This window comes from Chiloscyllium punctatum, chromosome 14 (genome assembly GCF_047496795.1).
Source record: "Chiloscyllium punctatum isolate Juve2018m chromosome 14, sChiPun1.3, whole genome shotgun sequence".
NCBI lineage: Eukaryota > Metazoa > Chordata > Chondrichthyes > Orectolobiformes > Hemiscylliidae > Chiloscyllium > Chiloscyllium punctatum.
In genome coordinates, this window is record NC_092752.1 from 17,683,463 (window position 1) to 17,710,364 (window position 26,902).

General features: G+C 41.7%; 1 protein-coding gene across 1 annotated transcript; it reads right to left on the reverse strand.

Annotated features, from left to right (window-relative positions):
- Positions 1-1,976: 1,976 nt before the first annotated feature.
- On the reverse strand, positions 1,977-9,633 carry LOC140485637 (exosome complex component RRP40-like). The gene is made up of 4 exons (XM_072583992.1): positions 9,401-9,633; positions 7,361-7,510; positions 2,426-2,577; positions 1,977-2,344 (listed from the first exon to the last, which is right to left on the reverse strand). The coding sequence occupies exons 1-4, from the start codon at positions 9,614-9,616 to the stop codon at positions 2,137-2,139; spliced, it is 726 nt and encodes a 241-aa protein (XP_072440093.1). The 5' UTR covers positions 9,617-9,633; the 3' UTR covers positions 1,977-2,136.
- Positions 9,634-26,902: the final 17,269 nt, after the last annotated feature.

Below are 26,902 nucleotides of genomic sequence, written 5' to 3' on the forward strand. Positions count from 1 at the left end.
AAGTCCACAAGCAAATTCCTTAGATTTTAAAATTACATTTCAATAAAGTTGGGTGATACCTTGGAAGAGAAACGCACCATTCAACTATCTCAGATGTCATGAAAATAATGGAAAGACAGCATGGAGCTTAAAGTTAAAAGGTGCCCATTTAGCAGGAGTCATTAACAAAAACAACAGGCAAACCAGAGAAATTAACTAACATACAATGAACAAATAAGGTCAAATAATATTGACTAAAACACGTCAATGTAACAGGTAGAAGTGCTATCAAGTACTTTCCAGTAGTTCTATTGACACTCAAAACTTTAAAACATTGACCATATAATTCCCACATACTTAAATGCTAAAACAATGTTTTGAAAGAACGACTTGTGCCTTCCTGATGAAGAGCTTTTGCCCGAAACGTCGATTCTTCTGCTCCTCTGATGCTACATGACTTGCTGTGCTTTTCCAGCACCACACTCTCGACCCTTGTAGATGGTGGACAGTCTTCAGAATCAAGTGGTGAATTACTCACCATATTACTCCTAACCTCCGACCTGCTCATAGCCACTGTATTTATATGGGGAGTCCAGTTGAGTTTCAGCTCAATGATCACTCCAGGATGTCGATACAGTGCCAGTAAATTCAATGCCAGTGAATCTTTCCTTAGTTAAGGGAATCAAAACTGTCTGCAGTATTCCAGATGTGGTCTGGCTAGTGTCATGTAGAGTTATATTAAAACCTAACTATTTTTATATTTCATTCCCTATAAAATAAAGGCCAACATTTAATTTTCTTTCCTTATTAGTTGAACTTCTTTGCTAGCTTTTGACAATTTTGCACATATACAATTTGTACATGCATGATTTTGCTTTCTACTGCCTCTTGATCACCATAAAGTTCATGCCCTTGTCACTGACATCCCTCCCAGTAGGAAGAGTAAATAAAACAATTAAGCCCAACCTTAATTTTAAACACTTCTTAAATCTCAGTTTTCATTGTTCCAAGAACAAGCGTATTGTTTACGTCTCTGATTTCTGATCCCATTCCAGTAAATTTCCTCTACCATTTGTAATGCTTTGACATCCTTCCTAAAGTGGCTGATGACTCCTCAATACAATTGGAAGTTGAGAATTAAGGATGAATTAGAAAGAGGAATATAGGAAATAGGCCATTCAGGCTTATAAGCCTATCCCACTGGGAGCGGAGGGTTTGAGTTAGGCGAGACTAGTTAGGCAGGGACTTTTCTTTCATTGCATAGGAGGGTGACCTTATTAAGTTTATAAAATCAAGAGGAGCATAGATAAGGTGAATAGCAAAGGTCTTTTTCCTAGGGAAGGGGAGTCAGAAACTAGGGGGCATATTTAAAGATGAGAGGAGATAGATTTAAAAGGGATCCAAGGGGCAACGTTTTCCATACAGGGTGGTTTGTATATCGAATGAACTGTCAGAGGAAGTTGTAAATGCATGTGCCAATTCAACATTCATGGGAGATTTGGACAGGTACACACATAGGAAAGATTGCGAGGTATGGGCCAAATGCAGACAAGTGCGATTAGTCTAGTTGGGAACTTGGTCAGCATGGACATGTTGGATTGAAGGCTGTCTTTCTGTGCTGCAGGACTCGGACTCTACAGTTGAGGATGGATCTGAAATGCATTTTTTTGATAATCTGCCAATTTTAAACAATGACAAAAATTGACCACTGTTGAAAGTAGACAAATTAGTTAAAAAACTCAACTTTCTAATGTTATTTTCAAATTCAGAGGTAGTGAGTTAAATTACAGTAAGGCAGCGTGTAGCTTAATTTAAAGACCTAATAAGGTATTCCCTAATTTTATTTCAAGTTGTATGGAGATAGATAGTAAAATATTAGATCATTATGCTACAGAAACAAGTCAGGGGAGACCATAAAAAGTTGCACACTTGAAATATTTTGAAAAGTTCAATTCTTGCTTGAGCTTAAAATTTAAAAATTACTTGTAGAATTAAGATATTTTATAACCAAAATATTTATTAGTTACCAAAAAGTCAGACAAACTGTTCATGTTATGATCGAAATCATTTTTCTTCCAGTGTTTGTATCTTCAAGGACAGGTAGAAACCATTTATCCAAGTTCAAAACACTCCTATTGAATTTGATGAGTCTTGGATTTATGGCACATTTTCTGACAGTTTTTTGAAGACATGTCTCCTTTGTTCCGCAGTCATGTTCCCACAGCTTTCCAATACGTTAGCCACTAATAACGTATGCTTCAATGTTCTGGCTTTTACCCATATCCGTCCATTCATTCCAACCACTACTTCAAATGGGTACAATTCCCCGAGGTTCTTCATGACGTCACAGTTCGGAGAAAGCAGCCTGAAATTCAAAATTCAAAATGTAAGTAAGACAATTCACTGGCAGTAAAGTGCTCAGAGTCTTGACAAATTTGTGACTTACTTGCGTGCAATACTCAGTGAAACTTTAAATAATAATCCATCTGGTCCAATCACTCCCATCCCATTAGATCGGCCACAGCTGTCAATGCAAACCAGTTCTGGTTCCATATCTTTATTGGCCACAACAAACTGTGCAAAAACAAGATCTCCAACCTAGAATAATGTAAAAAGGAAAGATTTCTTTTTTTAAAAACTTACTATTTAAAGTATGCATATTATTTATAGGCAATATTTGTGATCATATAATTTGGCATTTAATGTTATTGCCAATATTAAATCAACTCAGATACACAAAAAAACAAGTCAGTTGTTCTTTGTTTTTTTTCTACAGAAAGCCCTTATTTCTAGATTTTGCATTATAACTTCTTTGTAACAATTCTGAGGGACTCCCCTACAACTGAACAGGTATTGTCGAGTCAATCACCACCTCTGGCTACCTTAGCTTTGCTTTACTCCCCTCACCATGTGAAAACAAGGTTTTTAAAATTTGAAACAGAACTTGACATTACTGTGGGAATAGTAGGGAATTTGATATTTCACCATGAGTTCAGTTTAGTTCAGGTTGAAATATATTCAGTTAATCTAAATATATAATTCTGCCCAAGTGTGACCAAAATAGACTTTCCTTCCTTAATATCATGTGACTTCACTTGCTTCACTTGACAAAGAAAGAGAAAGATTTCAGAGAGCTACACTGCAAGAACTTTCAACCTCTAAGGTTGAACAGGCTCACATTCCGCCCCCCCCCCCCCCCCCCAACTTGAATATTAATCAGAAGGCTTTGGTTAACAAAAGGAAGGCTGGAAGAGATTTACTGTGGAAAGTGAGGAGAAAAAGGAAATATAGGAGCTGTTCTACATTAAAGGTAAAAGAAATGGCTGCAGATGCTGAAAACCAAATACTGGATTAGTGGTGCTGGAAGAGCACAGCAGTTCAGGCAGCATCCAACGAGCAGCGAAATCAACATTTCGGGCAAAAGCCCTTCATCAGGAAAGCTTTGTTTTAATTTTGAGGTTCAGAAGCGACAATGACTAAATATAATTATTAACTTTGTAACAATGTTTACATTTATGATTGTATAATCCTTTGAATTAAATTACTTTAGACTATGTAGGGATTGAATGTACAAGGATAATTCACCACCTCACTTTATACTGTTCATTATGCACTTACACTTCTTGCTATTACCCATGTTTTAAATTTGTTGGTATTAGAACTTTGCAACCTTTTGTTATTAGAATTATAGATTCAAGGTTACATGCAACTTTTCACTAATCCATTTTAAAAATTAAGAGACTCATTCCAGACATCCACAGATCAAACAGCCAAAATCGTGGAGAAAAACATCACCTAGCAGTTGGCATCTAACAAGCATTCACTGACAAGGAGTTTGATTTAATGAGGCACTCTTACAATTAAGCAAAAATGAGACAATAAGCTCACATAACAGCTTATAATCCCCCTACCCTAAATAACTGGGCTAAGATGGCATCAAATGTTTAATGGTAAGCTATAAAATTTGATGAATGGACAGGTAAAGCTATATGAGTTGTTGTAGTTCTGTTCGCCGAGCTGGGAATTTGTCACGAACAGAACCACAACAACGAGCACCCGAACTACAAATCTTATCCCAAACTTTGAAAAGCTATAGGAGCTAGGATGACCTCACTGGTAAATCACAAGTTAAAAGACTAAACTGATCTGCTTCTGTGGTACAACTGTTCAGCGTGTTTCACTATCACTAGATTGGTAGCTTGAAACCACCCAAGGGCAATGTCATCACTCCATCAGCAATCACAAGCACTTAGATGTGAGCCATCCATAGATAAAGAAAAAATGTTTAGAGTTCTTGAATGCACTAATTGTGCGCCTACTTCTGAGCCAGATGGCCTGGGCTCAGGTCTCATTTCAAATGCGTGTAACAAAACTTCTGAAGAGGTTGATTAAAAATACCTAACATACCAATCAATAGATAATGAGAAGTGACGTCAGTAGATGACTATTCTTTTTAAAAAAAAACAAATTGAGCATTCACTACCCAATTGACTCGGAACTATGGATGCATCAGTAAACCAATTAAGAATTTTATTATACCATGCCTGGACCAGAATTCAGATGCATTTCTGACCAAAGGTTACCTCCGATTACAACAGGATCTTGGTCAGATGGGCCAATGGGCTGAGAAGCGGCAGATGGAGTTTAATTCAGATAAATGGGAGGTGCTGTATTTTGGGAAAGCAAATCTGAGCAGGACTTATACACTTCATGGCAAGGTCCTCGGGAGTGTTGCTGAACAAAGAGATCTTGGAGTACAGGTTCATAGCTCCTTCAAAGTAGAATCACAGGTAGATAGGATAATGGTGGCAGCGTTTGGTATGCTTTCCTTTATTGGTCAGAGTGTTGAGTATAGGAGTTGGGACATCATGTTACAGTTGTACATGGATGTTGGTTAGACCACTGTTGGACTATTGCGTGCAATTCTGGTCTCCTTCCTATCAGAAAGATGTTGTGAAACTTGAAAGGGTTCAGAAAAGATTTAAGGATGTTGTCAGGGCTGGAGAGGCTGGGGCTGTTTTCTGTGGAGCAAAGGCTGAGGGGTATGGATAGGGTAAATAGACAAAAAGTTTCTTTCCTGAGGTGGGGGATTTCAGAACTAGAGGGCATAGGTTTAGGGTGAAAAGGGAAAGATATAAAAGGGATGTACGGGGCAACTTTTTCACGTAGAGGGTGGTGCGTGTATGGAACGAGTTGCCACAGGAAGTGGTGGAGACGGATACAATTGCAACATTTAAAAAGGCACTTGGGTGATACAAGAATAGGAAGGGTTAAGAGGGACATAGGCCAAGTGCTGGAAAATGGGACTAGATTAGATTAGGATATCTGGTTGGCATGGACGAGTTGGACCGAAGGGTCTGTTTCTATGCTGTACATCTCTAATGACTCTATGACTATAACTGGAGAAGGGTAAAGAGATACCAGTATTATAAACACCACACAGATGTGATCCGTTAACTTTTCAGAGTTAAAAGTCCAGGGTGATCAATGAGTCCTGATTAAACCCACTGACTGCCCACTTCAAAGTGCGGAGATGAGATTTTCCTGAAGAAATCTCACCCACATCATTGATCAGAATATTAGGATTGTTTTGTCAGTTAAGAGCAATTTACCTCTACCTTCTTTTGCACTGTATCCAAATGTTAAACTAGAAGAATTAACAAATGGGGTTCTGGATGTGCTAAGAATCGATCATTTGAATTTATGCACAAACAAGTAGAGGAAACTCCACAGCTCATACTGACCATCTGTATGCGATTTATAAACTGGTTCGGGTATCACCACAGAAAATGTAGGAATTGATGAAGAATCATTCAAGGATATTTATTTAAGTGATTTGACTCATTCCCTTAGGAAGGCATTATGTAGTGTTGTTAATATATACAATGATTGAATGGAAATCAGAACAGGCAACAGATGCCTCTAGGTTTAGAAAGGATTGAAACTGCACCAGGAAACGTAAAAAGAAAGACAAAAACCATGCAAATAATTGAGGGATCAAGTAAATTTCCTGCAGCAACCCCTTTCAAATGTTATTATTGTAATAGGTCAGGACACACATTGAGTACAGGGCACCAAGGAGGTAGGAAATTTGTGGCAAGAAGCCGACTTGGCAGAGTCCAATCCAATCTGATCAGTACAAAATAGGAAAGGGCCTCGAGGACTTCAAAATGACCAATCTGATTATATTCAGCATTGTCTGAATGGGGATAAGTTTGAAGTTTTGGCAATATTGTTCTTCACGTGCAGGTAATGGCCACTGCACAAGCTCAGCAGCAAAACCCGAGAGAAGATGCTGTTTGTTCAGTTAACTCATGAGTTGCATCCGATCCCTCACCTCCAGAACAAGGGGAGCAGAATACTAAATCGACCAGGACAGCCTCAAGTACTCTGAAGAACCCACAGCAAACACAGGAGACTGGCAGCCACAACTCCGCTGCCAAGAGACCAACAGCAATCAATGACAATCCATGCTGACTCTTCAGCGGTTGAAGTTTTTGTGGTCACTAAAAACATGATCATAGATATTTCATTCCAATGTTCAAATTAATGGCAACAGATAGCATGTAAGCAACATCCTCTGATTTGAAATCTCCCTAACATTAATTATATCAACTCCAAGAAAGCTACTAACACACCTTGAGAAATTCTACAAACCTGAAATTCTTAGAAGGCATGGACATAGCTGGTATTATTCAATTGAGGACTTAACTTGTGAAACGGCCTAAGGTCTGCATGTGAATACTTTATGTCTTAAAAAAAAAATCAAATGTGAATTTAATTCATCCATTTAATTGTTAGCCCAAGACGTACCAGTATTCATGCTGGTCCAATTTCTAAATTAACAGTAGATGTTGAATCTTGATTACACCAGCTCCTGTGTCAGAGAAACGATTTGTGTGGACAAGGCAAATCTATGAATCTGCATTCAGATTTTGGCCTTCTTGCTATTGAAGGGGCATGTATATTTCGTAAAAGTTCATATACACCTGAAAATTCCTTTTTAGAACTGTGATGTTAATTGGAACTGGTTAAAAATTCTTTCTTAAAACCGGTGATCATTATGAACCCGAAGGGTCATGCCCGTAACGTCAAATCTCTCTTGCTCCTCGGATGCTGCCTGACCTGCTGTGCTTTTCCCAGTGCAACGCTTTATCAACTCTGATTTCTCCAGTATCTGCAATCCCCATTGTCTCCTAGATACTTATGACCCTGGCCACCTTGTTGCAGTTGGTAGGTCATTCACTTCCATCAAGCTAAACCGCTCACATCACCAAAGAACTCTCAAAACTACACAAAAATAAATCAGTCTGCAGCTTAAGCATTAAAAAATTACAATATTAAAATGTACTTATTAAAGCTTTACAAAAAAAATTCTTACTTGGACATTTGGTCGATTTCGTTTCGTAGCTCCTTCAAATGCTAAATATGACAATGAAGCTTGTTCACTTCCTCCAACATCAACTTTGAATATATCACCAGACTTTGTAGTCACAATTCCTATCACGTATTCTCCTTTAGCTGGTACATACTGAAAAAACGCAATAAGATATTTGTAAATTCTTTTCCAATGAAATCTGCTCTGCATTAAGTTATAACTAAGTTATAGTTACAAATTCTGGAATAATGCAGCCGAATTTCTTAACTGTACACCAAGCAGCAAATAAATATTGGCAATAATGGAAATCTCTGCTTAAAATCACCAAATTGTCCATGTAGTATTCTCAGGGTACCAGGTACGTATTATTTAAGACATGCATATCTACTTTGCCCCAGGGAGCTTTTGAACCACAACAGCCATCATAAAATCAAAAATTATCAAGAATTTAACTCAAAACACTAGTTATTCACATAATTCTTCTGTGCTAATAAGCTGACTAAATTGGAGTTCTGAGGAGTCCCTGTACCTGATACATTAACTCTTCTTTCTCTTCAGATGCTGCCAGACTTGGTGAGTTTTTCTAGCAATTTCTGATTCTTAAACTTTAGTAGTACCTTCCACATACGTTAAGGCTAAAGTCTGGGAAACGATCAAATTCCATCTCCTTATTTGCATGAATTTCTCAATAATTTGATTTAGAGACTCTTGTGTATCAGAATGAATGGTCATGTCTTAACCAATCAGGTAACCAGAAAACAAAATTAAACACATGGGCTAGGGAGAGGAAAGGTAAAATAGCTGAATCTAATTTGACTTTGATCAGTACATGTCTACTCGCCCCTCTAGAACTGCTCAAAGGATAGGAAGTTGATTTTCTCTTCATACACCATGGAATGGGTAAGCAAATCAGTTTGTAGAAGTGCTATGATTCATGAATAAACAACTGGAGTTCCACTGAACTGCTCCTGCCTTAATCCCTAGACCCAATACACCTCCCTCCCAACCATAAAAAACAAAAGAACTACAGATGCTGTAAATTAGAATCAAGAATATAAATTGCTGGAAAAGCTCAGCATGTCTGGCAACATCTGTGGAGAAAAATCAGTGTTAACAGGACCCTAAACGTTAACTCTTGACTTCCCTCTGCAGATGCCGCCTGACCTGACTGGAGACAAAAAACAAACTGCAGATGCCAGAATCCAAAGTGGACAGGCAGGAGGCTGGGAGAACACAGCAAGCCAGGAGCATCAGAAGGTGGAGAAGTCAACATTCCAGGTATAAAACCTTTCTTCAGGACGAGCTTTTCCAGAAGTCTCTGGTTTAGTTCCCTCCCCACCATCTCCTTCAGTTCCAACACCTCACAAGCTCCAGTACCCACTCACCTTGTCCCTCTAACCCCTGTGACCACTCACCTTGTCCCTCTAACCCCTGTGACCACTCACCTTGTCCCTCTAACCCCTGTGACCACTCACCATGTCCCTCTAACCCCTGTGACCACTCACCATGTCCCTCTAACCCCTGTGACCACTCACCATGTCCCTCTAACCCCTGTGACCACTCACCATGTCCCTCTAACCCCTGTGACCACTCACCATGTCCCTCTAACCCCTGTGACCACTCACCTTGTCCCTCTAACCCCTGTGACCACTCACCATGTCCCTCTAACCCCTGTGACCACTCACCTTGTCCCTCTAACCCCTGTGACCACTCACCTTGTCCCTCTAACCCCTGTGACCTCTGTAGCCCCATGACCTCCAGCCCGTAATCTGTATACTGCTCAGGACTTCCGGTACCCCCCCCCCTAGAAACGTTCCCACGTTCCCCCTTTCCCCGAATGACCCCCCCAGAATCCCCAGGTCTATGTGCCCACGCCGCCTGGCCCTCCACTTCCCCAGGCTCATACTGCTCCAGTATCCCCCACCCCCCCCCCCACTCCAGGGCCCATTGTACCCATCCAAGGCCTGGCACCATCTAACCCACCAACCGACCGACCACAGGGTGGGTCACCGCCACAGTAGTGGGGGGCCCGGCCTCCCTCACCCGCTTCTGCTGCGACTCCACCCAGTAGACCGAGGGCTCTTTCTGCCGGAGCACGCCGGACTTGCAGGCCACCAGAGCCTGTCCGGACAGCTGCCCGCAGCCCTGGCGCCTCAGGCCGGGCCCGCACAGGACCCTGTCCCCGGAGTTGGGCGGGAAAGTCAGCAGGTCCCCGGGCAGCACCACCTGAGAGACAGCCTCAGCGGCGGCTCGCTCCATCACCGCGGGGGGGCACGTGACTAAGCACGTCCATACGTCACCGCGCTACGCGTAACGCCAGCACGTAGACCCCGCCCCTTCACGACGTGTCCGGGATTACAATGACGTCAGTGTATCCGCCTCTTCATGACGTCAGCGTGCCTCTCGCCACCACTGCCCTGAGCCTGGACAAAAATAACAAAGTGCATTTGGATAGCCTCAGGTGGGGAGCAATCGGCTGCAGTCAATTCCAGATTGATTGATTGTCTGTCACATGGACCGAAGTACAGTGAAAAGCTTTGTTTAGGAGCAGCACAGGTAGATCATTGTAAGCAAGGATAGGGTGCTGGCAGGTGGGAGTAGATTGGGTTGAGATATCTGGTCGGAATGGACGGGTTGGACCGAAGGGTCTGTTCCGTGCTGTACATCTCTATGACTCTATGTACGATTAAAGAGACTTGATAGAGGCATACAGGGCGTGCGCTGGGTGAGATCAGCGTTAACAAGATCAGCATTGAGGCTAGAGGATCCATTCATCACACTAATAACGGCCAGGGAGAAGCTGTTCCTGAATCTGCTGGTGCACGTCTTGAGGCTCCTGTATGTTCTGCCTGATGAAGATGTTATGGGAGAGCATTACTGGGGTGCGATGGGACCTTTGGTGTTGGCAATCTTTCCTGATGAAGGGCTTTTGCCCGAAATGTTGATTTCGCTGCTCGTTGGATGCTGCCTGAACTGCTGTGCTCTTCCAGCACCACTAATCCAATCTTTCCACTGCAGCGAGCTGTGTAAATGGAGTCCATGGATGGTAGATTGGCTTCCGTGGTGGTCTGGGCTGTGTACACCACCTTCTGTAGTTTCTTACAGTTCTGAGCAGAGCAGTTGCCATACCACCCTCAGAGACGTCATGTTACGTTTCACAGCGACTATGTAAACTTCAATACTAAAATAAAACAAAGATCTGCCCATGCTGGAAATCTGAAACAAAAACAGAAATTGTTGGAAAAAGTCAGCAGGGCAGGTAGCATCTGCGGCAAGAGGTTAAGATTTTGAGTCTGGTAGGTCACTGATTTGAAACTTTGCAACTCGGGCTCATCAGGGCTAGCTCGCAAGAAACAGGTACAAAAAATAAACACCTTAAAAGAGCATCAAAATAGGAGAAAGAGAAGTAGAAGAGGGCCATTCATCCCTTCAAACCTGCCCCCATCCAAAAGGTCATGGCTGATCAATTCCAGGCTGCAACTCCACTGGTGTGCTAGTTCCTCGTAGTGCTCAACTCTGCAATATTACAAAAATCTACATTCTCATAAAATCATTGCATGGGCCTGATGGTATAAAGTTCTCAGTCTCCATTTTACTGTGCCTTCTTGCAGCATTATGCACAGAGGGAATTGTGCTGAAGTTTACATCTGAATTATGCAGCTTTATCCCAGACATACAAGTGTTTGTGATTGTGATGTGTGCTGATGCCAGGAGCTGTAATAAATGTCTATTGAATCCACATCTTGTTCTTATGTTCTTAGTATCACCTCATCAAGTTTGAATACCTTGTTGAAGGTAACAGTCCTGCAACTACAGGAGATTGTGAAAGCAAAACAGATTTGGGTTAACAATTGTTTATAAAGAAACTTCCTTCCTCCCAGATCACAAATATCATATCATTGGAGCTTGACCAGAGCTTTTTCTCCCAAGAAGATTTATTCATAAAATGTTATAATATAAGCATCACAACATTAAAATTACATGAAATGCAACAAGGTTAACTTGTTTCATGCGACATGCTTCACTCATACCTGCCTCAATCCATTTTTAATTTTGCTAAAAGAGTATCAGAAGCTTTTCAACTTGCACTTATCTGAACCGGGATTCAAGTAACAAGAGACTTGATATCCTTTTTTCAAGCCTGTTTCTTTCATCCTCATCCCCATGAGTGCAAAACAGATTTTCAACTTTTAGTCTTTTTTAGATTAGATTACTTACAGCATGGAAACAGGACCTTCGGCCCAACAAGTCCATACTGATGTGCACAACCTACCCAAACCCATTCCCCTACGCCTAACACTACAGGCAATTTAGCATGGCCAATTCACCTAACCTGCACATTTTTGGACTGTGGGAGGAAACTGGAGCACCCAGAGGAAACCCACACACACACGGGGAGGATTTACAAACTCCACACAGACAGACAGTCACCTGAGGCGGGAATTGAATCCAGGTCTCTGGCGCCATGAGGCAACAGTGCTAACCACTGTGCCACCATGCCACCCACTTTGCAATGTTTAAGTTCTGTACTCCCAAGTACTGACAATTATAATACGCTTAATATTTACAATATACTTTACAAGTCAAGCATACAGACTTCAGGCAAATAATTTTAAATTCCAAAAAGTGTATTTGAATTAAACTTTGCTCTACACAGTGTATTATAGAATAGAAAGTTGTATCATAGAATTCCTATAGCATGGAAACATACCATTTGATCCAACAAATCCACACCGACCGTCCTAAGAGCATCGCACCCAGACCCATGCCCCTACATTTATCCCTGACTAATGCATTTAACCAACACATCCCTGAACACTATGAATAATTTAGCATGGCCAATTCAGCTAACCTGCACATCTTTGGACTGTGGGAGGAAACTCTCAGACACTGGGAGAATATGCAAACTCCACACAGACAATCGCCTGAGGCTAGAATTGAACACTGGCGCTGGCGCTATAAGCCACCGTGCCACCACTCTAACGCACTTCTTACAGTATGAATTCTCTTAATATTAACAACATCCACTTTGTTGAGCAGAATTTCGGCAGAGAGTTAACACCTATTCCGACAAGTCCTGATGAAGCTATCACAACAGTCACTCCATGATAGGTCAGATCAGTTTTCCTTTGTGTGAATGCAAGGAAAGCGATGGGACCAGACAGAGTACCAGGCCGTGCACTCAGAGCATGCGCAGATCAACTGGCAGAGGTTTTCTCAGACATCTTCAACCTCTCCCTGCAGCAGGCCACTGTCCCTACCTGTTTCAAGAGGGCCAATATCATCCCTGTGCCTAAGAAGGCTCATGCAGCATGTCTCAATGACTACCGCCCTGTGGCCCTAACTTCGGTGGTCATGAAGTGCTTTGAAAGGCTGGTGATGGCATTAATCAACTCCAGTCTCCCCACTACTCGACCCATTCCAATCTGCCTATCGGACCAACAGATCCATGTCAGATGCCATATCACTTGCCCTTCACTCCTTAGAACATCTTGACACCAAGAACAGCTATGTAAGAATCCTACTCATTGACTACAGTTCAGCCTTCAACACTATTATCCCCTCAAGACTGTTTACTAAACTTAGTGATCTCTGACTAAGCCTCACTCTCTGCAACGGGATCCTCAGTTTCCTGACCCACAGGCGATGATCAGTGAAGATTGGGGACAATATTTCATCCTCACTAACACTCAACACTGGAGCCCCCCAGGGGTGCGTACTCATCACCCTGCTGTACTCACTGTATACCCATAACTGCATTGCCAAATACCAGGCTAATGTCATTTACAAGTTCACTGATGACATCACCATAGTCGGTCGACTCTCAGATGGTGATGAAACAGACCACAGATGAAAGGTGGAAGTCCTGTAAAAATGGTGCACTGAGAACAACCTAGCCTTCAATGCCAGCAAAACCGAGGAACTCATTATTGACTTTTGGTGGGATGTTATTCATGTCCCCCCTACACATTAACAACACAGAGGTGGAAAGAGTGGAGAATGTTAAGCTCCTGGGAATGGTCATCCACAACACGCTTTCTTGAATTCTTCATGTGGACACAGTGGTTACAAAGGCCCAACAACAGCTCTTCCTCCTCAGGCAATGGAGGAAATTTGGCATGACGGTGAATACCCTTGCCAACTTTTATAGGTGTGCTATCGAGAGAATTCTGTCTGGATGTATCACTACCTGGTATGGCAACTGTACCACTCAAGATTGGAGACAGTTACAGCGAGTGGTGAACTCGGCCTGGACAACCACAAAGGCCAACCTCCCATCTATAGAATCCATCTACCAGGCCCGTTGTCAAGCAAAGGCCGCCAGCATTCTCAAAGAGCCATCCCACCCTGGCAGTGCTTTTCTCCAATCTCTACCATTGGGGAGAAGGTACAGAAGCCTGAACACATGCACCAGCCGGTTTCGAAACAGTTTCTACCCTGCTGTTGTTGGAAATGGACTCACAAACTCTTAACATTCGCCTGTGTTTTGGCTTTTGCAGCTGTTACCTATTATTTACCTCTCTATGCTACTTAACTCTGTGATCTGCCTATATTGTTTGCAAGACAAAGCTTTTCATTTTGCCTCGGTACACTTAACATCAAATTGAATTGAATTGAATTTGTTGTCATCAGGTGAACAATCTAAGAGGTTCTACATAGTTTCCAGCCCCTAAGTGTACTTTGGGTGGAAGACAGAGACACCATCCTGTACAGCAAGCAGGTGGGAGCACAAACACAGTCAGGCTTGAAACTGTCACGCACTGTTTCAGCTTAGCCATGTGTCCTGCTGGTTGTTCCCACCACCCCCAAATAGTAGCTGAGTTATGATTGCCAACCTATAGCTATGCCAAGTTAAAAATCACACACCAGGTTATAGTCCAACAGGTTTATTTGGAAGCACAAGCCTTCAGAGCACTTTGTCATCAGGTGGTTGCGAAGTATAAGATCGTAATTCACAGAATTTCTCGCAAAAGTTTACACTGTGATGCAACTGAAATTATATTTTGAAAAAGACCTGGATTGTTTGTTAAGCCTCTCATCTTTTAGAATGACCATGTCTGTTTCAGTTCTTACATATGTAAATCCCAAAACTTTAACAATAGGTGCCATGTCAACCCAGATAATACATTGAAGTTGTAAGGTGCCCTGTGTGAGGCTGTCTGTGCCCCAATATTCAGACTGATTTTATTTCTAAAAAGGTGATTTACAGAATCTTACATGGATTCATGCAGTTTTTGAGCAAAGTATAATGTAATTCTGCAAGTACAAATTCACCCCACAAATTTATGTGGGTATGTGTGTGGTTGTGGGGGGTGGTGGGCTGGTGGAGGAGGTATGAGTGTCTGTGAGAGAGTGTGTGTATATGTATGTGTGTGAGTGTAAAGGGGTATAAGTCTGTGAGAGAGTATGTGTGTGGATGTGTGTGAGCGTATGAGAGAGGGTCTGTAGGATTGATTTTGTATGTGTGTGTGTGTGTGTGTGTGTGTGTGGGTGTGTGCGCGCGCGCACGCCTGTAGTGTTGATATTGGGTTCATGTCACACTACAGGTAACCCCACTGCACTACACACTCTCTCACACACATGCTTGCAAGCACATACACACTCCTACAGACCAATAGACTCATGTAGACCCTCTCTCATACACAGGCTCTCACTCATACACAAGCCCCACAATCACACTCACAAACGCATCCTCTCACAGACATATACTCCTCTCCACTCACACACTCTCTCACAGAGACTCACAATACACTTAAAAGTTTGTGGGGTGAATTTGTACTTGCAGACTATATTGCTCAAAAACTGCATGAATGTTAAAGTTCACTTGAGAATGTAACTTCAAAAAATGTTTTGGGATTTACCACGTGGGAAGGGAAATTGCGGTCTCCCAGGGCATCAATGTGGACTTCAACAGCTTCCTCATTTCCCCTTCCCCCACCTCATCCTAGTTTCAAACTTCCAGCTCAGCACTGTCTCCTTGACTTGTCCGACCTCCCTATCTCCTTTTCCACCTATCCACTCCACCCTCTCCTCCTTGACCTTCATCTCCTCCCCCACTCACCCATTGTACTCTAAGCTACTCTCTCCCCACCCCCACCCTCCTCTAGCTTATCTCTCCACGCTTCAGGCTCACTGCCTTTATTCCTGATGAAGGGCTTTTGCCTGAAACGTCGATTTCGCTGCTCGTTGGAATGCTGCCTGAACTGCTGTGCTCTTCCCGCACCACTAATCCAGTATCCACAGCTGTCCTGGTAGAGGTTCAGACTGAGCTGTCCCCTCTCCATAATAACTGGAGGAATGGCAACTCACAACCTCGAATGTGACCTCTTGGACAAACTGGGATAGTTGGGGGGGTGGGGGGAGGGGGAAGCGGTAGTGGAAGGACTGAAAAATCGGTTTTAAGGAATTTTCTAAAGGAAAGAAGCAAAGTGGGATAATATAGATGGGCTGGTTGGATGGCCTGAACAGTGGCAAATGGAATTTAATCCTGAAAAGTGTGAAGTGATGCTTTTTGGGAAGATGAACAAAGCAAGAGAGTACATGTTGAATGGTAGGACCCTTGGGAGGATGAGAGGGGGCTTGGATGCATCTTTTAAATACATTGACAGAATGAGGGAATTGCTGGCTGGCCAATATTTATTGTCCATCCCAGAGGGCAGCTAAGAGCTAGCCACATTGCTGTGGGTCTGGAGTCACAGGTAGGCCAGATCAGATAAGGGTGGCAATTTCTTTCCCTATAGAACATTGCCCTTTGCTCTTTCTGAGCATCCTCAATTGTACTTCCTGTGCCAATCACATCCGCCTTCAGTTGGCTGGGCCCCAACCTCTAGATTGCTCTCCCTACACCTCTCTACTCCTGCACCAGAGACTCATTGAGTTTTTACATCATGCAAAAAGGTCCTTCAGCTCATTGCATACTTGCTGCTCATCAAATGTGGATCTATCCTAATCCCGTTTTCCAGCACTTGCACTGGCATTTCAAATGCTCATCTACCTAGTTCATATATATCTTGAGGGTTTCCACCTCTAACACCCTTTAAGGCAGTAAGCTCCAGTCACCCATAAGTCTCTCGACACCCTCTAAGCCTCGTATTGCTTTCCTGAAAACCATGGCCCTTCCAGCACCACATTTTTCAACTCTGGTACTCCAGCATCTGCAGTCCTCACTTTCTCCTGGTTATTGACCTGCCTACTGAGTGGAAAAGAGTTTCCCTATCTACCCTATCTATGCCCCTCGTAACCTTGTACACCTCAGATTTGCTCCATGCTCAGTCTTCTCTGCTCTAAGGACAACATCCCCTATCTAGTCCGTCTACATAGCTCAATCTTTCCAGCCCAGGCAATATTCTGGCAAATCTCTGCATTCGCGACTGCATTCGACTGCATCCCTATAGTGTGGCGACCAGAACCATACACTGTACTCTAGCTGTGACCTGACTTTTATTGTATACAGCTCCTTCATAACCTCCTTGCTCTTGTGTTCAATGCCTTGACCAATAAATACAAATATCCCATATGCCTTCTTAGCAACCTTATCCATCTGTCCTACTGCTTTCAACAATCTACGGGCAGTATAGGGGAGGTGAAGGCTTAGTAATATTATCGGTGGACTATTAATACAGAAACCCAGGTAATGTTGTGGGGAGCCAGGTTCAAATTCAGTAAAAGAAAAATCTGGAATTAAGAGTCTAATAATGATCACAAATCCATTAGATTAGATTAGATTACATTACATTACAGTGTGGAAACAGGCCCTTCGGCCCAACAAGTCTCCACCGACCCGCCAAAGCGCAACCCACCCATACCCCTACATCTACCCCTTACCTAACACTACGGGCAATTTAGCATGGCTAACTCACCTGACCTGCACATCTTCGGACTGTGGGAGGAAACCGGAGCACCTGGAGGAAACATTGTCAATTGTTGGAAAAACCCATCTGGTTCACTGGATAGATAGCTATCTTTTAGCATTGTGAAGTTGGAGGGGATTATAGAGATGCGGAGGGGAGACCATAAAAGGATTTAAAAACAAGGATGGGAATTTTAATCAAGATGTTCCTTGACTCGGAACCAATACAGGTCAGCAAGCATGGGGATAACTGGAGGATGGGTGCTGGTGTATACTTGGATATAGTCAGCAGCTTCAAGTCCCTCTTCAGACTCAAAACATTAACTCAGTTTCTCTCTCCACAGATGCTCTCAGATATGACCTGTTGAGTTTCTCCAACATTAGGGACATTTGAACAACTCTTGGATAGACACATGGATGATAGTAAAACGAAGGGAATGTAGGGGTATTTGATCTTAGAGTAGAATGAAAGGTTGGCACAACATCGAGGGCCAATGGGCCTGTAACTGTTCTATGTTCTATGCTCACTGCTTTAATTTCAGATTTCCAGCATCCACGGTATTTTGTTTTAATCACTAGAAAGCAAGAGTTTGCAATGAGACCCCAAAAAACAATGTCTTCAACCATTTCGATATTTAATTGGAGTAAATTTCTGCTTTTCCAGAACTGCACGTTGGACAAATATTTCAGAGCAACAGTTGCAATTTAGACTTTATTCTAGAATGAGAGGGGACTTCAAAGGAGAGAGGGAAAGATCAGGGAAAAGGTGGAGAGGAATTGGGAAAGGAGAGACTGTGTGAAACAGGTTTCAAATTGGGTACTTAGTCAGCTTTGGAAAAGCAAACTGTTGAGCGAAAGAGGTTAAGTGAGAAAAAGAGACAGTGACAATGAAGAAAACAACAAGTTCAGGCGAGTGGTGAACTTGCTGTCAGCAACTTCACGCAAGATTTACTCATATTGTTAAAAATCTTCCATGTGGTGTGTACTTCTGACTGACATTTTTGAGTCCTTCATTTAAGTGTAGATTTAACTTTGAATTTGTTTGTGTAAGCACACCAAAGGAGCAAAACCCAAAGGAAATATAAATGCAAAGTACTGCGAATGTTGGATTCATAAAATAAAAACAGAAAATGCTGGAGAAACTCACCAGGTCTATCAGCATCTGTGGAAAGAAAGACAGAATTAAGATTTTATGTCCAAATGACTTGTCTTTCAAATCCATTAATGTTTCTTTGTTGATGAACCTATAGGATCCTGAGGAAATTGTTTGAATTGAAACACCTACCTTTCTATTCTCAGTATCTGCATTTGCCGATTTCCAAAATGTAGCTAATGCTGCTGTGGAGAACTACTTGCTCATGTGAAAAATCAAACCATTGATATTCAGGGACTTTACAGTTGTAATACTATGGCTAATAAATTAATTTAAAGTTGGAGTCTATCAGAAAGTGGGAGAAGACAATATATATATCCATAACCTTGGTTTAAAATAGAACAAGGTAATCATTTGAGAAAAGCAGTGATGTAGCTATGCCAGACGCACTTAATTGGAATGAGGCAGCAATCATGGCAAATCAGCATAAACACAAAGCTGCACTCTTACAGCAGACTACATCTAAAACAGTGTAAACTTACAGCAAATAGTTTCACTCCAGTTAACTTGGAGGACAGAACACCATCATAAATTCACACCAACAGTCAGATTGGGGCAAATCATATCATGGAAGTTGTTCAAGCAAGTGCAGTTGGCTCTTGGCGCCATCTTGACTGTGTTAGGAACAGATATTCTGTTCCAAAATAGGATTTTAAACAAAAGTAATGGCACATATTTGACAATGTTTTTGTAACATTTATGCTTCAAATCTACTTTTCAATATTCAGGTTGATACAATCGTAGATCTTATTGCCCTTCTGGAAGTAGATTATATTTTTGCAGAAAGGTGGCGCTGTTAGCTAAAGACAATCCCTATAGTCTGTCACAGGGCAGTGTGGAAGCAATTCCTCAATTTAGCAGGATTAACGACGGCCAAGTGATTAAAGATTCTCACTCAGTGAATAACACAATTTATTTGGTTGTTTTACAAACATCTTTGAAGGCTAACACATGAATATATCTTAAAAGCCTAAGTCAGATAAAATTTAATTTAACGAAAAGAAAAAGTTGTATTCAAAAGAATATATGTGTCAAAAAGCGTGGCACTGGAAAAGCACAACAGGTCAGGCAGCATCCGAGGAGCCAGACAGTCAATGTTTTGGGCATGAGTCCTTCATCAGGAATAGTTGGTTGGGGGGGTGGGGGGTGGGGGAGGGGGTAAAGGGGCTGAGAGATACATGGGCAGAGTGGGGTGGGTGGAGGTGGGTGGGTAGGTGGTGGTTAGAATTGGGTGAGGGGTGATAGCGATAAGTCGGAAAGGAGGGTGGACCGGATAGGTCGGAAGGAAGATGGACAAGTAGGACAGTTAAACAGTTGAAACTGAGATGAGGTGGGGGGAGGAGAGATAAAGGAACTGGTGAAGTCGATGTTGATGCCGTGTGGTTCAAAGCGGAAAATGAGGATTTCTTTCTCCAGGGGCCAGGTGGCTTGGATTTGGCAGTGGAGGCGGCCCAGGACTTGCATGCTGAATGAATCAAACTTACAATTACTGACAACAATCTTTAATGGAGTACAGTTATAAAAATTGCCACAGAACATGTTATTGTAGAGAGACGCAGGTAGGGAAACTTGTCCTGATAGGAGAAAGTGAGGACTGCAGATATCGGAGAGTAAGAGATGATAAAGTGTGGTGCTGGGAAAAGCACAGCAGGTCAGGCAGCATCCGAGGAGCAAGGTCCAGTAGAAGGGTTGTGCCTGAAACGTCCACTCTCTTGCTCCTCGGATGCTGCCTGACCTGCTGTGCTTTTCCCAGTGCCACACTTTTTCAAAATTGGTCCCTGTTGGAATTGTCTTGACCCACATCAGCTTTATCCTTCCTGAAGAAGGGCTTATGCCTGAAACGTCGATTCTCCTGCTCCTTGGATGCTGCCTGACCTGCTGCGCTTTTCCAGCAACACATTTTTCAGCTCTGATCTCCAGCATCTGCAGTCCTCACTTTCTCCATATCAGCTTTATGTCTGTCTTTCCCCTGTGTTTAATCTCACTCTTAAAATTGGCCCTGGTTATTGCTTGCCCTCTGTCAATTATGGCCCAGAGGCAGTACTGTCACTCCTGATTCAGAAGGTTGTATGTTTTAAGTTCTGCTCCAGACTCATGAGCAGATAACCTAGGCTGCTTCACCAGTGCAATATCTGAGGAGGTCACGCACTGTCAGAGATGCTGTCTTTCAGCTGAGAGACTGCCCCATCTACTCCGTTAGAAAAGATTCAGTCACAGTATTCTGGAGAAGACCGGAGTGCCCAGGCTAACCTTTAGCCCTCACTATCTGACTGCCATTATGGGATCTTGCCATGATCAAATTGGCAGCCATGTTTCGCACAACATTGAATACACTTTAAATGTTAATGACTGAAGTCTCTGGGATGGTCTGAAGTGACAGAATACACTACAGAAATGCAATTCTTTTGTGTTTCCTTGTGGATATTAAAGCTTCAAACTCAATGTAATTTTATAGAAATTCTTCCCCAGTGCCTTTTGGGCCCCCAACCATTGCACTAACTATTACATTTTAATAGAAATTTGGCTCTGCATTTTTCCCAAGTTGGCCTGTACTCCAGCTGGCTCCACTCCGACTGTAAATTTTAAATAAAAATTCCCTTGTCATGCCGGCCACACTCCTGTTACAGAGGCTTGGCTTCCATTGTTAGGTTTAACAGGGCCCAACTGCTTCTGTAACATACGTAGATAACAAAAGTGGGGACCAGGGTGGGTTTCATCAGTTGTGGCAATGGAACTGAGTTAAGTGATCCTGCAAGGGGAAATGTAACTCATTCTGGTGATGACGTGACTCGTCTTGGTGATGGTTTGTGGGTGGAGTTTTGAAATTTAACTGGGCCTCAACTGATTCAGTCTGAGTGAGCAGCAATGGAGGGAGAACGAGTTAGGGTGAAGACAGAGAGATTTTGGCATAAGCCAAATAAGACAGATTTAATCTTCTCAATGTTTCGAGTGCCTTGATAAGAATGAGGAGCAAATGTCGACAATTCAGCCCTTCAAGCCTGATTTGACATTTGATCTGATCATGGCTGATCTTATCTCAACCTCAATTTCACTTTCCTAACTGTTCTCCATAACCCTTCAACCCATTGCTAATTAAAGATCTGTCTATCTCCTCCATAAATCGACTCAATATCCCAGTATCCACCACACTCTGGGATAATGAATCCCGCAGATTCATTTGGACAAACAGCCTGATATGCAGTTTATTACCATACATCCAGCAACTGATGTAGTTATTTCCATAGGTGCCTGAAATAACTCCACAGAAGCCAGTACCCCATCACCACGTTACCCTTTATTGACGTGACTTGAAGGTGCTGGTGTTGGACAAAATTTTTTTTTAAAATCACACATAACCAGGTTATAGTCCAACAGGTTTATTTGGAAGCACTAGCCTTTGGAGCCCTGCTTCTTCATCAGGTGGTGCACAGTATATGCACTCTGATTAGCCAGCTGAGTGCCAGTCCCTAGAATAAGGAGACTCTGAGACTCCAGTTACATCAGGCTCCCTAATTGGCCAAGGTTAATAGCCCAAATCAGGAATTTCATTCTCAATGAGGTCCACCTGGTTAACCTTGTTCCAATCATTGCAGTGCCCGAAACTAAAAGCAAAGTATGTCTTCATGAGTAAGTAACCCATAAGTCTGGCATATTAAATGGCTTTATAGGCAGCAAAAGCCATGACAGCTGTTAGCACTGTCTTGCAATTCACTGGAATTTGTTATATCAGCAATCTGTAGCTACATTTCATCCATAGAGCAGGAGTGCACTTCTGTCACAGTTTGGTTTATGGCAGCTGGAAATTGCACAAAATCCTTTGAATTCTATGAGAATTGTGAGAAAAATGTGAAACATAAGAGACTTGCCTTAATGCCAACCTGTCTCTTGATGGACTGCAAAGTTTTTTGATGCATTATTTTTGAAAAGGTCTGTTGTGACAATGAATTTTACAATGTGTATTCAAGTAGGAATTGTGGAAGCTCAGGTTTACTGTGGGAAGAATCTTTATAGGAAAAGTAGATTGAGACAAAATGCTGAAGCAATACTAACTGGCCAGGTATGGTAGCAGCGTGGTTACATTTCAAGGACAATATTCCAAAAACCTGGACTAATAATTTAGAGATGAACTTCAATCCTACCATTAAAGTTGGAGAATTTAAATTTAGTTTATTGAATAAATTGGCTGGTGTCAGGAATGCTGCTTGAGTTTTTAGAAAAACCTATCATCTTCAGCAATATTCTTTCAAGAAGTAAGTTTGCTGGTTTTGGATTCCTGATGCCCAAAATGTTGATTCTCCTACTCCTCAGATGCTGCCTGACCTGCTGTGCTCTCCCAACACCACAGTGTCAACGCTGAGCCCCAGCATCTGCAGTCCTCATTTTTCCCCAGTCAGACCTTTATGGCTCCTGACCCATTGCATTGTGGTCAATTCCTAACTGCCCTCTTAAATAGTGTAGCAAGATCTTTAGTCGTATACGTAAAGGTGGCACTTTTTCAAAGTCACTTAGAAAATAAATGAGAAATGGACAGTTAACAGCAGTGACCACATCCCAGGGAGGAATTAAATGAAGGCCCATCAATGCCATTAATGAGAATGTTTCTGAACAAGAAACATTTTTACTATTAGTCAGATTGTATCAGGACCTTACAATCACTTTAGAAGGTCTACACATTTCCCAGATTTCAGTGTTGCCAGGTTACACCTGAAGATTTTAAAGTGTAGTTTTCTCTTTTTGGACCTTGACAGCGATTCCACCATCTTCAGAAGGTTATTATGTTCCTTTCCATTTATATGGTTCTGTGTTTGCTAGGAGTTGGAACCCTTTCTGATTCAGACAGCCAGTCACCAATGAAGCACTCAGAGGTCAAGGTTAGCACAGCAGGTGGAAGGAAATCATCCTCCATTTTTCATCAGAGGCATGTTTAACTGCAAACTAAGGGAGAAATTGTAGCAGTTTGAAATTTTCCCCCTTCCTTTTCAATGCTAACCAACCTGTGCCTTCTCTGTTTGACACTATCAATTGGCACTGTATTAGGGTGAACCATGTATCGTAAACTTACGAGAACCAGGGACCGAACTCATTACATCTAAACTTATTTCAGAGGTTCTTAAAACCAAAAAGTGGAATAGACTCCCATTATACTGGCTTGAGTTGGGTTTGAACCAAGAAGCAATAAGCCCTTTTTCCACCAATTCCATCACAGGTTTCTTTTCAGAAAGACGGTTGTATAAGGTAACAGTTCTGAAAGAGTTACTGTTGATGTTGCATTTAGCTCTACCCAATCTGATGATATTACAGAATCTTTAGGTGGACAGTCAGGCAACCTAGCACAAGCTCCCAATGGAGACAGACCCACCCTCTCATCATCCTAATAGTCTTAAAGTAACTTTATCTAACAAGTCAATATAACTTCTAGTTATTATCATCATGCAATAAACTGCCTCGTGTTATGTAAAACAAAGTGTCTTTTTCTTACAATTCATCCATCCTGTACTAGAGCAATTAAGCTCAGGATCTAAATGGGGATTGGTAACGGCATTTTACTGCAACCATGCAGAGCTCAACAAGAACGTAAGAAACTGGAGCAGAAATAGGCCATTGGCCTCTCAAACCTGCTTCATCTTTCAATAAAATCATGCCTCATCTGATTGTGGCCTTGACTCCACTTTCCTGTCTGCTCTCTATAACCTTTCACTCTCAAGAACATAAAAACATAAAAAAATAGGAGCAGGAGTAGGCTACCTGGTCTGTCAAGCCCACCCTGCCACGCAATAAGATCACGGATGATCTTTTCGCAGACTCAGCTCCACCTACCCGACCGCTCACCATTCCTTTACTATTCAAAAATCTACCTATAATTTGCCTCAACTGCTTCACTGGGCGGGGAATTCTACAGATTCACAACCCTTTGGGTGAAAAAGTTCCTCCTCAACTCAGCCCCAAATCTGCTCCCCCTTATTTTGAGACTGCAATTTAGTTCTAGTTTCACTCAAGTCAAATCTTGTCAGTCAAAAAAAATCTGTTTAACTCAGGCTTGGGCATATTCAATGACACATCATCCACTGATTACATGGAAGAGAATTCCAAATATCAGCTGAATTCTGAGATTCCTCCTCATCACTGTCTGAAATGGTAGACCTCTGATTTAAACAGTGCTTATTAGTCCTGGATGGTCCTTAAGGAAAGCACATGGGTGCTTGTTCATAGCAAAGGTAATAATTAATTGCCAAAACACCCTTGTTGAAAGACAATTGCAATCTAATGACATTTGCAACAATGTTCTGATGAAGTGCAGGGGTTTTAAAGAGTAAAAGATGCTGAATTATATCCAATTATCTTTCTTCAGCTCTTAACATTATTGATCCTTGTCTGTGGCACTTGACAGTACTAAAGGTAAAGACAGTGTGTCCTTTTTACTTTAGTGATGTGGTCTTAATTATTAATGAACTGGTGTGCTTACATTTGGAGAAAAGAAGACAAGCAAAACTATCATTTACATTCTGGGGATCTCAAAGTGTTATGCAACCAAAGTACTATTGTAAAACACGAGATACAGCAGTTCAATAATGCACAGAAAACTTTACAAACAGCAATGAGATAATCTATTTTGTGATTTGGATTAAAGGATAAATATTGACCAGGATAGCTGTGCTCTTTCTCAAAATAATGCCATAGCACCTTTTACATCCACCAGGGTGGGCATAAGGGGTCTCATTTAGCATCTCACCCGAAACATAGCATCTCTGTCAGTGCAGTATTCAGTCAGTACTGCGCTGGAGTTTCAGGGTGGATTTCAACACTCAGTGAGGCTTGAATCCAGAACATTTCTGACTCAGAGGTATACATACTTTCAACTAAGCCACATCTGACTCTAAATTAGCTTATGGATAAACTCCCCTCAAAACATGTCAAGGAGATAACCTAGATTGTAACTTTTTCTTATGTTAAAGCCAAGTGCTAGTCGTTGCATTCTAGATGCAACTCTATTAGTCAAACTAACACACTTTAAGCAAAACACACTTTATTCATGCATTGTAGTTAAAGTACAGACAAAATTAAAATAAAAGAATTGTGTAAACCATAACTCTAGTGAAATACTTAACAAAATAATAAACTACTCATTAACTGTTCCAATATTGTAATATCCCATAAGCACACCCTTGTCAAGGGCTAATTCATTAAAGTAGAGAGACTCACATGCAATTCTAACAGCAGGAAGAGAACCCCAGCTTTTAGCTGTGACAAAGAGTGAAAGAGATGCAGCAGCTGTCACAACCTCATCAGCTACTAAAAGCTAAATTAAAACTTCTAGTTCTGTGGGAGCTTGGCCCTACTCTTTCAGGCTGCTTCTATTGTTCCAGCTTTCAAAGAAAGCAAGGCTTCCCAAGCTGTTTATTTTATTGGCTTGAAGCAGACCACTCAGCGCCTCTGTCTCCACCCCTCTTCATAAAAGGTTTGGGCAATTTAAAGCCAAAGTATCATCACAAGTCTAAACGGAGGCAATTTCAAATAAGAATTTCTTGTTTGAAATGCTTTTTTCATATATTACACTGTAATTATTATGATTGATCATTATTGTATAATGATGGCATGCACAAATATTTACTGGAAAGTATTATTAAAGGTTCAAGTATAATCACCAGAAGGAATTGGCAATATTGAGAGATTTACAGTATGGCTTTCAGAAGAAGTCTTTCTGGCTCATTAACCTGATTGTCAATGACTTCAAGTTTAATTGACTATGGGACGAGAGCTGATGCTGTAAGCCTTAATTTCCAGAAAGTGTTCAATAAACTTCAACACAGAAGGCTGTAGAGTAAAGTTGTATCATGTGGACTTGACAGTCAGAAATCGTGATCAATAATGGATTGGTTTCTCGCTGATAAGGAGTGACATCAATATAAGTAGTGTTGTAATTGCCAAGTTAATGAATTAGAGACCCAGATGGATCCAAGTGGGAATATTTCTCTTTGAAATGTACCTAAATGATTTGACTGAAGGCATTAAGGGAATCGTTCAGAGGTTTGTTGATGATATCAACCTTTGCAGAGTGATCAAAAAAATTACATGAAATTATTGCAGCAGAGGTCAATTTAAATATTTTGGGGAAAATGAATAAGTAAAATGAGATGCATCGTGGTGTGGCTAATTTCAGATGTGCATATCATTTAGGAACGCACTCTAAAATTTATGGGCAGGCAAACAATTCTGGTCTTTACAAATGTATTAAGGCTGTTGTGAAAGCCAATTAAACTTTCGATCAAGTGCCACACCACAATGATTCTGAAATTTATATTGAATTTAGTTTTCTGCATTTAGAGTCATGTACACATTTGCCAAAAAGGGAAGGAGATATTAACTGTTGGAGAAGACTCAGAGGAATTTGACCAAAGTTATTCCTAATCTAGTTCTCAGGGGAGACTCAGGGAATTGATGTCATTTTCTTCTTCAGTGAAATTAAGATTTAGAAGATACTATTAAAGTTTTTAATATCATGAAAGCTGTAGGTTGTGGCCAGTTGACTGAACTATTTGAGTCG

Coding starts and splice junctions, on each gene's coding strand:
- LOC140485637 (XM_072583992.1), bottom strand. CDS start 9,616: ATGGAGCGAGCCGCCGCTGAGGCTGTCTCTCAGGTGGTGCTGCCCGGG. Junction 2,578..7,360: donor GAAATCGACCAAATGTCCAA/GTAAGAATTTTT, acceptor ACATTATTCTAG/GTTGGAGATCTTGTTTTTGC. Junction 2,345..2,425: donor TCACTGAGTATTGCACGCAA/GTAAGTCACAAA, acceptor TTTGAATTTCAG/GCTGCTTTCTCCGAACTGTG.